The 11714-nt window shown below is 38.1% G+C and overlaps 1 protein-coding gene across 2 annotated transcripts in view; it reads left to right on the plus strand.

Annotated features, from left to right (window-relative positions):
• Positions 1-10547, plus strand: part of LOC136711685 (double-stranded RNA-specific editase 1) — a 128114-nt gene extending 117567 nt beyond the window's left edge. For both annotated transcript variants that reach the window (XM_066688075.1, XM_066688076.1), the window contains 4 exons: positions 560-728; positions 3339-3520; positions 6108-6286; positions 6743-10547. In XM_066688075.1, the coding sequence (XP_066544172.1) occupies positions 560-728; positions 3339-3520; positions 6108-6286; positions 6743-6919 (707 nt within the window). In that variant the 3' untranslated portion in view covers positions 6920-10547. The remainder of the gene's footprint in view (positions 1-559; positions 729-3338; positions 3521-6107; positions 6287-6742) is intronic.
• Positions 10548-11714: the final 1167 nt, after the last annotated feature.

Here is an 11714-nt window from a genome sequence, read left to right on the forward strand (position 1 = left end):
GCTTTCCATGTCCTTATCGAGGTGGCATGGTCTTTAGGAATCAACTCTAAAGGAGAGGAAACCTTTTTTTCCTCTCTCTGTATGTGGTTACCATGTTTATTAAATAAGAAACGTTAACATTCTCAATTTGACAGTTAAACCCGGAGGAAATAAATCCCTAGAATGCTGTTTTACAGTAAATAATGCAGAGGGAGATAGGCATCCAGTCTACCAATTTTAAATCTTTAAAACGTTTTTGATTTATGAACACAGTGCTTAAAAACATTGGTGGGGGTGGGGTACCTAAAGAAAGTGCAGCATGACATTATTATTATTTATTTTTTTTAAATGGCTAATAATACCACATACTTTATTTAGACTGAATGGTCCATAAGCTGTTTCCATTACTATACATTTGTCTATGAGGGATGGAGGGGAATCATGGGATGCTATTGTCTGCTGATTTTCTTCATACGTTAACAGCAGGAAAGATTTTAGTTTTGCTTCAAATGAGCTATTCAGTGGAGGGCTTGTGTTTCGTGGAGATATTTAGTTTGAAGTCCTTTCATACCGCTAACAGACCAAGGTGACAGGCACCCGAACAGGAAGGCTCGAGGACAGTTGCGGACGAAGATCGAGTCAGGGGAGGGGACGATTCCCGTGAGGTCCAGCAACACCATCCAGACGTGGGATGGGGTGCTGCAGGGCGAGAGGCTACTCACCATGTCCTGCAGTGACAAGATAGCCAGGTCAGTCCTTCCCTCTGCACCCTCACACTGGCCCCCAGCTCCCACCCTGGGCGTGTAGGCCACCTTGAACGCACTTCCCTACGAAAGGTGTGTTGCTTTTGCAACTAATGTTGAGGCATGTATTTTCTCTTTGCTATGGGCACAGACGTGCGGCATGGAGTGCGAGCAAGGCATTTTATCTTGAGATTACCAAAGGACACGGAGTGATTGACTCAGGTGGAAGCCGAAGAATCTATCTGAAGCTCTGTCAAAGGGTGACGACGGGTTTAAATGCTCTTGAGTTATACTGTGGAATTGTGTGACGTGCGGCTCTGCGTGTTGATCCATGCAAAACAAGAGATAAGAGTGTGTCAAGCTGACACCGCTGTTGTAAGTGGTAATTGGTCACTGCTGTCTCCTGACAGCCCGCGCTGTGCTCTTTGCTTACTCGTTTAACCCTTTCCCGTCGCAGACACAGATACATGTCGATCTTTTTCAGTGTGTTCTGTTTGGAGAGTTTGAGCTGAAAGCGCCTCCGCAGATATGTTAAATGACTTCCTGTGAGTGACCCATTTCCGCTGTCATTAAATACAAGCCTTAATGAGTGCTACTCAGATCTGATTATTTTTCTCTTAATGCAGATATTTATGGTGGTTGATGGTTATTGTGGTTTCCCATGTTCTTGTATGAACCCATCTACTGTGCTTTTCAGGATTGTTGATAAAGAAAATTAACTCGGGAACCCTCGTTCTACCTTTTTAATTTATTCCTGGTGTTTCCTTTCCCTTTCCTGAAATCCCTATATTTCCAACTGTCCAGGTCTCATGAAATTTACGTTGGTCTTCTCTTAGTCTTCCATTTGAGGTTTAACTGCAGTGTTTGATAACATTTGCAAAAATGTGCTGCTTTAAAAAAAATAAACGAAAGCATTTTTTCCTATTTATCGTTATCACTGCTGGGTATCTTCATTTCAAGGTCTGTAGTCTGTATATTGAACAGCACGGGGGCTGGTGGAGTGATAAGACTGATGAGCACCACCTCCTGGCTGTCTCTTTGATAGTGCCGTACTTCGTATTTTATCTCGAGCCTACTGAGGTTTGCAGAAAAATGTCTGTCTCACACTGTAAGGTATAAATTAAATCGGGAGCCTTTTTTGAGAGAGCAACAATTAGAAATATTATTTTGTTAATCTTAATTTGTAAATCATAATTTGTATTTGAATGATATGAGAACTTGTATTTGTTTCCTTTGCCATATTCTGCAAGAAAACTTTCCTGTACATATTCGTAGGAGTAATACTGAAGTTTTTGGCGACACAGGTTGAAATTATTGTTTTTTTGTTCCTCTTCAGTGAAATCCAAGAAGTTCTACCAATTCTTCTTTCACCCGTCTCAAGTTTATTGGATCAGTAAGAGGGGGAAAATGGTTAGAGTTCTTACACATTCAAGCATAGCAAAGAATGAACACTGCTGTAACAATTGACACTCGCCCAGTGCAAAGACTTCTACTTATATGAAACTTAAGCACAGACACTAACAATGTTTTAATCTGTTTCAAAGCAAAACCTCAAATGAGGTGCGTTTCTGCTCAGTGTGGTAGAGATAGATCGGACACTAATGTTCTACATGTAGTGTTTTGACTTGTACACATAATTGCCCTGTGGCATTTCCCACTAGATTATTGATATCAGATTGTGTTTTATTTATTTTGTAGCTTTTATTTCACCTCATTATAAATTCTGCCTAGCTGGAAATCAAGTTAAAAAAAGATAATGTGATTTCCTGTAGCTTAACATTAATATTCCCATTCATCAAGCAGTGTTCCCTTCTCAGAGTGTGCATTTAGTCAACGGATTCCGATTCCATTCCAAACACAATCACTTCAAAATCGTTTCGGTGTATTTTGGCTGGGGCTGAAGAGCAGGGGTTGTGTAATTAGGTCCTTGATTGTGCTGCATAAAAGTTCAAACCCCGCTGTGACTGGTTTGTATGTGAAAGACCAATTATTTTAGAGGAGTTGCCAAATAACTAATTATACTGTTAATATTATAGTTACTGTTGATATACAAAAGATGTAGACCCAAAAAAGCCCAAGGTCATAAACAGTATTTATGCCACATCCCATGCTTGGTTTTGTAATCTTGGTTTTCTAATCTAGTCCTCTTTTTCACAATTCATTTCTGAACACGATACCCATAGTTCAGAGTTAAGGTACCCTAAGTAAGCCAATACGAACTTCTCCAGAAGCCGAGTTAAACAAATAAAAAGTTTGCTGTAGTGCCTAGGCTCTGAAGAGAATAGTTTTTCCACAAATTGAATTGATTAGCTCATGGTAGGAGATCCTCAGAGTTTCATTACAGTCAAGGTCATGTCTTGCAAGTCCTGTAAATGTGAAGTTCATTTGAGTACAAAAGTTGAATTGCAAGGCTTCAAATATTGAAACTTTTCAGCTATTGAAACTCTCTGCAGCTCAAAATGTATTTCATATTAAAACTCAACACCACTTGCCTCACAGACTAGCTTTACAGGGTTTGTTTTTTCGTTGCCAGTGCAATCAGGTTTTTCTGATTCTTTCAAGAAAACGCTCTCTTGCACAAAACTAACCTTTTCAACATTTTGATTTTGCTCCTAGGTGGAATGTGGTGGGCATCCAGGGATCTCTAATGAGCTACTTCACCGAGCCCATCTACTTCTCCAGTATCATCCTGGGCAGCCTCTACCATGCCGACCATCTCTCCAGAGCCATGTACCAGAGAATAGCTGACATTGAGGACCTACCCCAACAGTTCACACTCAACAGACCTCTGCTAAGTGGTGAGAAAATATGATTTCTATGAAAAAGTGTTCCTCTTCAGAATGTGTCTTATTCTTTTCACGAGAGCCTTTTATTGGGGGATATAAAATAAAACAAAATGAATCAAAGCCCTTTTCAGAATTGAGCCTTGGCAATGTTCAGTATTTGAATGAAACAATCTCCACTTGCACCGCCCATTTTATTTGCATTTGCAGTTGCATTTGCATTTGCTTAGCCTATTAGCCAAAGCCTTTTGTCAATTAGGGGTTTTTCCCCTTCATGCTCTGATGCAGTCTTAAGCCAACATTTTAAACTCAAAACTTATTTATACTAAGAACTGGTGCTCCAGCTTCCTGATCATTTTAACAGAAATTAGTCACAAAAACCCCACTAACCCCCTCCCATTATTGCCTCTATTTACCAGCTTCCATCTAATTGTACAATTTGCTTTAAAATTCTGTTTTACAGTTTAACAAGCGTGCAAAACCTGCATCCACTTCATCAACCTCCCCAGAGCTGAAGGGCCTCTTACCCGTGATTGTCTTTTAAGAGCAGAGATCTATTATTCTGAATGCCTTGTATCATAGTTACCATTTTCCTTTGGGAGCACCGTGTTGATGTGCTCGTTCCCCACCAGACTCATCCGTCATCTTTCAGCGGACAAGATTATTGGAGAATCAATTCATTAAAGAGGCAAAAACCTCAAAGGCCATGTGTTAGCAATGGTTGGTCAAGTTAACTGCAATGTGATTGTCATAGCAAGGCAACCGACGAAATCTTGATTATTATTTTTGTTTACTTTTGTGCAACAACATTTGAGTGGTTCTTATAAAGCGTACAATTGGGACATTTGCAGATGCCAACTAACTGATGTTAAACATGTTCATAAGTGATTTATTATACTGATCTTATACAGGAAGATAAAAAAAATCACATGAACGAAATTTAGATTGCAGGGAAATTTCACATCCCGGAGATGAGAATAAAAGCCATGCATCTTTTTTCCTACAAACAAATAAAAGGTGACGTTTTGTGCGTTGTACTGTAGCTGCTCCAAATTGGTAGCCATAGACCCGTTTTTCACCACTGCCTCGCACCCAAATCAGCCCACCAACTAAAGCCTGTTCGGGATCTGCAGGGAGTAATTGGGCTTAGTGACAACAAAATGGTTTAATGTTTCTCTGCTCAGCGCACAATACATCACCATCATTCCCCATGTCAGCTTGTGTTTTGTCTTTGTCCCGGACAGCCTGCAACACCATCCCTTCCTTTTGAAAATGAAAATTGCAGGTAGTGAGATAATGGAGTGTCAATTAACCTTTTCCGGTTAAGGAATTTTAAGAAGGGCTTACATGTTCGCTTACTGTTCAATCCATTAAATCACAATTTCCCGATTTTAATGACAAACTGATGCAATGGCCGATGTCAGTCCTTGATAGAGGATTAACCTTTTTAAGAATAGGCCCTAACTGGATTGTGAGTGTGTATATACAGAGGCCTTTTTTGCCTATGGTGAAAATGTATAATATTTCAGAAATGTGTATACATAAAATATACATAAATGTTTAACAGTATTGTAGGTTAAGTGGTGAGTTATATATTAATATTATTATGGAAATATCTGTGTTGTTTTGATAAATACGAACTGCAAAGTTTTATTTTTTCCGTTCCGTTTGATTTGTGTTCTGTGAAGAAACAAATGCTTCTCCTGCTAGCCTGACAGTACGGCCACATTGTGGAGAGAGAGTAAATAAGGCAGATTTACGACGTTGTGTGGCAGCATGTCAGGATGAAAAGAGATTTAACATCCCTCTCAGCCCGTCCCTGCTTCTCTCCAGGATGAATGGAGAGGAGCCCAGTGGCACCTGAGCTGAATGTATAACGACACACGTAGCCAGGGGACTGAGACGCATAGAGAGGGGGTCAGGAGAGAAACCCCTGACGGTGCAGTTTCAAGATGGAATGCGTTTAATACCAGCCTTGCTGTATTACACCCCCCCCCCCAAAGGTCATAAATTGAATTTTGCTAATCATTTGGAGGAGAGGGATAGGATATGATGTGGTACGACAGCGCCAAGCTACTTCTTTGGTGTTGAACAGATTTTAAATTGCTTTGATTTGTAGGAAGTGGAGTTCTGTGACACAGCAGAGCGCTGATAAGGATATTCACTGTTACACACTTTCCAAATGTCTAACCTATACCTTTGCACACACAATTGTAAAAGAACAAAAAAAAAGAACAAATTGGGACTGATTTATTCCCCACTCCTTCCATATTCAGTGTATATAACTGCAGTCAGATATAGTTGACATATCCTGTGGGTGACATTTATCTGAGGTTTACCAACCAAGGTGTCGAACACCTTGAGAACTCGTTTCACATTCTTCCTCACATCTAGTACGTGTTGTTTTTCCTTACTTGGAATTTGTTTGCCTCCACTGCAATGTATATCTTATTTCACAGGGGGCCTGAATTTTGACATAAATGCTGGTAAGGAATGTGGCTCAGAAATCGGTCGACTACTCCCTCCAAGTTACCTGCGGATTTATTTCTATTCATGTTACCTCCTCCTCACCCCCTGCTTTTTTTCTTTTCACCATATGAAGGTATTAGTAATGCTGAAGCACGGCAACCTGGAAAAGCTCCCAATTTCAGTGTAAACTGGGCAGTAGGAGACCAGTCTCTAGAGGTCATTAACGCCACCACGGGGAAGGACGACATGGGCCGACCGTCACGGCTCTGCAAGCACGCGCTCTACAGCCGCTGGGTGCGACTCCACTCAAAGGTACAGCAGCCGTACCGTACCGTACCGGAGTCACGCAGCACTACATAATGGTGTTAAATATTCTGACTTTATCGTTCCCATCGTATGCCGCATCGTTCCCGAATATAGAGCTCATTATTATCAACGACGAAATCTAAATTGGATAAAAGGCAAAGGCACGTCATCTTGCTATTAACTGTTTTTTCAACAGGATTTATTTAAGTCTTAGGTGGGATTAATCAGAAAATCTGATAACTATCATAATCATACCTGTTTGTTTTTTTCTTCCCTCAACCCACATCCTATTGTAATTATTTTATTATGAATGTATTTAACGTATCTTACGCACACACAGACAGTGGGATACCCTGCATGCATCTTCTGAATCGGGATTTGCATAGACTGCTACTGCAAAAGAAATGCCAAACTTATGCTTTCATTTACATTTCTCCCCCCACATCTGTATAATCACTTCAGCTTTCACCGACCCTGAGAATCAAAATGAGCAAGCCGAGTTCCTACCATGATGCCAAACAAGCTGCTGAAGAATACCACTCTGCCAAGCAAGCTCTCATCAAGGCGTTTCAGAAGGCCGGGCTCGGGGCCTGGGTGAAAAAGCCCATAGAGCAGGACCAGTTCTCTCTCAACCCCTGAGAGCAGCACGACCGGAGGGACGGACTGAGGAGAAATACCAGCTGCTGAGACTTCGTGTTGTGTGTGTGTCTGTGTTGAGACCTTTCCTGCTGCTTTATTTTCCTCTCCTATCCTTTTGTTTTATTTTTTCTGTGTAATAGTTTTATTATTAAGGTTGAATCCACATAACATGAAGTCTTGCTGTTTTAAACTGGAACCCTTTTTTATGTTTTCTTTATTTTAATTAAATTTTTTTTAAGAATATGTAAAGTAACATTTTATAATTAAGAAGTGAAAAAAGAAGGAACAAAAAGAAAAGTAAGAGCCAGCTATCTAGACAATTTTGCCTGAAGAGCACGTTTATGCCAAATAATAGTAGAAAGTGGGTTAAATTTGACCTCTCAGCTGTGTTTAGAGCTAAGGTTAGGGTTTTATGTTTTATTTTTTTTCTCTCGCTTCTGAGAGAACTTCTCATTCTGACTATTGATGTCCTTTGTCACTGACGCCGAGCTGACAGGAGTTTGTCTTCAACTCAGATTACATTGGAAATGCTGAACTACCTGCATTATTTATTTTTTATTCATTCTGAAAGAACATTTCTCAAACTGTGAGAAACACTTTTTTTCTCCCTTAATTCTGTAATACTGGAAAACAAATGTTAAACATTTAGACTTCCAGAGATGGTTTTAAACTTCTATGCTGCCGAGATAATTTAAAGTACAGAAAAATTGAAAGGATTAAGATTTTTATAGTAAATTTAACATAAACTGAAAATGTATTTAATATTAAACAGAATGCCATGCAACCATTTTTCTGTTGTTGGTGGCTATTGTAGGAGAGGAGGTGATTTTTACAATTACATTCTTGCTTTCCAATGGTTACATTTTTTTCTGGTTTGCTTTGTTGAACCAACACCTAATGTGGAGAACTAGGCACGTTTAACTCTGAAATGTTAAAGGTTAATGTTAAAAGTTAATGGTTTGATTTCTGAATTGGAAAATCCAAACAAACCTTTTTTTAGTCATTGATTAATTTAAAATAATGCTTTATTGGGTTGTAAAGCATTACATTACATTACAAAAAGAGTGTTTGGACACAGTACGTTTTATTTGAGCAAATTTATATTGGTATGAAAAAGCTGTTCTCAGTGACCAATAGTGTTTAATTCTCAATGTGCCAATCAGATACTTAGTCACACTGCCAAACAAAATATGCATTTTCACCCCAGATTCATAGACTTAATTTATCACTTCTTTTTCATGTTCTTTGCTTTGTGTAGGACTTGGGATTAGCGTTTTCCTGTTATGTGTCGCACTATAGCTAAAATATGGTAATTGTTAGAAAAACGTGGGGAAACCTAAATCTTACTCAACATTGAAATTGTACTTTTCATAATGTCAGTTGTTCAATTAAATTAAATAGATAATTATGTTATAAATGAACAGCAGTCCCCTGTGGAATATTGTATTTTTTGTTTTAGTAAAAAGTTATAAGTTAATATTTTTACACAAAAAGGATGTTCCGGTTCAAATTTATTGTATTTTTTTTTTTAAACTTTCCTTCACTTTTAAAATCTGTTTTGGATTCACAGCTGGGGTGGTTGAAGGACTTTTTCAATTATGCACGTTTATGGTCGAATATAAGCCATCTATCTGCATGGTAATTATTTAGTGGGTCCAGGGGGATGACTACGTTTCTCATCGTTTGAAGCTACGTACAAATTTAGATTTTTGGAATTTTAATGCCAGCATTTTTAAATAAGCAGCTTTTTGCTGTTGTCTGATGTAAATAGTGAATGAAAGTATGCTACTTTTCTGTTTCTTTAATCCCTCTCATACTTCACCAACCAAAATGAGTATGAGCTTGCTTTAGAAAGGGAAGCAAAACATCAGGGCACTTTGAATGAGGAGATGCCGTTTAATGTAAATAGGATTTTTGCTAAAGCTGACTGTCCTTTACCCCCAGAGGTTTTCCCCAGCTTTGTGTTTTTAATCCAGCAGCTTTGTAAGGGAGATGAATACATGTTCCTTCATATGAATTTACGAGGTACTTCTTTACAAAGCTCTGCATTTATTGTTTTGGTTTTTTGGGGGGTTTATTTGTTTTAGACTGTTTTAGACCTTGAGAGAGAACACACCCAACAGATATTTCATGGCAAAACAAACCACACTTCTGGATTAAAAAGGGCAACAACAACAGAATAAAACAGGACTCATTGGGGGAGATTTGTGTAGATTCAGTATTTGGTTTGGAGGTGTCTGAAGTTATCTTAACAAAGTGCATTGTAGAACAGAAACACAGCTCATTATCTTACAGCCTGTTTATCTGATATTTTAAAGGCTTGCACAATTGCCAAGATGTAATATGATCTTGGGGAATACCCTTTTAAGAAGAAGCTACTATTATATTTTTACATGAAAAGAAAATGCATGCCTGGATGGGTAGATTCTGAAATGTAGTGCTTTTAGCTTTAGATAATTAAATGGTAATCTTAACTGAATCATCAACATTTCGAAAACAAACTGAAGGCTTTTCATTGAAGGCGGACTGTCAGTAATTTCCAAAGGCCAAAGCTAATTTTTACCTGCAGTAGCTAATTGTCGCAAAATCCTTTATTCTACTGCTTAATCATACAATTCTTAATAGTTTTGCCCTATTTTCAGAATAAATTCCAAAGGGAGTATTAAAAAAAAAAAAAAAAAAATGAAAAATGGACAGCTGGCCCTATTTTGGTTTCTTTTCGTTTATCCCCATGAATGACTTGAGTCAATATATCGTACTCCAGTCATCTGGATGCATGCAGTCTGAACACAATTCAAACTGGTACTACAAAATAAAATTAACATCCAACTTTTTTGTGTGATTTGTATTCTGAATAGCACTGTTTATCAATGGAATGGGGGATTTGTACTGAACTGTGAAAGCTGAACTATTCTCTGGAGAAAACATAGCCACTACAGGAACAGAAAAAAGACCCATGCTCTTGGGTACACTGCAACACTATGTATTACATACTTTTATTACTTTAATTATATTTTATTTAATTCTAACTATTACTTAAAATATATATATACACACACCCACACACAAATACATACACAACCAGAGTGGTGAGAATGTCTGTTGGTGGCTATAAAACCTGCAGCTGAAACTGGTGTGTTTTACAGTGTGCATTAATGCAGTTTGACTGAGCCATTTCTTTTCTCCGCTGTGACTGCAGTGTCTGTATAAATGGCTGTAACTGCAGTTACTAGTGAACATTGCAAATACTCTGCAAATATTCACTTCATCACCTCAGTAAGTTTGCTGTGGTACCTTGACCAAAGAGACTGTACCTGTGTTTTTGCTTTTGTTATGTATATTTGTTCTTTATGCAGCTTAAAAGTTGGATGTTACTTTTTGGGTGACATGTCAGCAGTGTGTTGTCATACAGAAGATGGTTTATGACTATATTGTCTGTTTTTTGTTTTTGTTTTTCATGGTTCTGTTGTTTTCTACTTTAAATCACTAATGTTAATTATTTTTTAGGATTTTGTACAAAGGAACCTTTTAGCGTGTAATTTTCTTCCAGCTTTCCAGCCAGATTTGACTCTGTTAGATTACTTCAGTACTTCTCTAGCTGTTGATTTAAAGATGTATATATTGTGAACCTATCTGATGTCGTTCTTTTAAACAAAGGAAATTCTACATGTATTTCAAAAGTTGGTAACTTCAAAAAGAAAAAGACACTCTCCAAAACACAATTCTATGTTCAGAAAATTGCACATTTATCAAATATAGAAATCTACTTCACTTCAGGTTTTCTCCCAACTTCAGTGCTGCTGACTGATCTTTTCGATTGAGGTCATGTTTGTCTGCTGTGTCATAGCCTGTATGTTTAAAGCCATTGGATTGAATTTGCTGCGTTTTCCCGATTCTTATGCTAATGACTAACCACGGCAAGTGTTTGGCCTGGTTTTTGTGTTCGTTCATGATATTCTGCAAATGCCAGAATGGTTTTGGGGAACTTAATTTATAGACCCTTTGTTTACGTAATGTATGTAATAGGTCTTTGAATTACCTCTAGTGAGCCAGATGTATGTATCAGGCAGTGACTACACATACATGCATATATACTCTTAGGACAAATGTGTTTGAACTGTGGTGGCCAGAGAGGGCTAGGTGGCTTGGCAGTTAACATGCTGACCTGCTTGCCTTTATCTCCTTGTGTGAAACAGTTAGGTGATGTCAGTCCACGTAAAAAAAATAATAATAAATGCTGTTCAATCTAAAATGGCAGTGTTTAGAAACTGATGGATCAATGAACCTGCTTTCCTAGCTGCAGGTAAGGAGTTTAGGAATTCTGGGAGAGTTCACCTTTCCTTTCTCTGGCCTTGTGGTTTTTCACAACAAATCATTTTTTTCTAAAAGGGTCCAACTTAAATATCACACATATATTTTTTTTTTCTTATGTTTTAAGGAACCAATTTATAAAGGAATATGAAAGTAATGAAATTAAGTACCAGCACACCCCTTATTCTCTGGGAGGAATTTTAATTTTCTATTTTGTTTTGGGTCACAGTAGTAATCCTGGTTAGCCTTTCTGACTGTGTTGTGTTTTGGTGACTGTACATCTGGGACCTGGAGTCCTGTCCTGGGCGTTTGCACAGCTACATTCCACTGTGTTCTCTGTAATATACAGTACATCGGCAACCTGCATGAGCTCCCACACTGAAGCTGCACCCAGCATGAAAAAAAAGAAAGTCTTACATGTAGAAAATGGAAAATAGTTCTTTAAAAAAAAAAGAAAAAAAAAAAAAAAGAATAAACAAGAAAT

This window comes from Amia ocellicauda, chromosome 16 (assembly GCF_036373705.1).
Source record: "Amia ocellicauda isolate fAmiCal2 chromosome 16, fAmiCal2.hap1, whole genome shotgun sequence".
Taxonomy (NCBI): domain Eukaryota; kingdom Metazoa; phylum Chordata; class Actinopteri; order Amiiformes; family Amiidae; genus Amia; species Amia ocellicauda.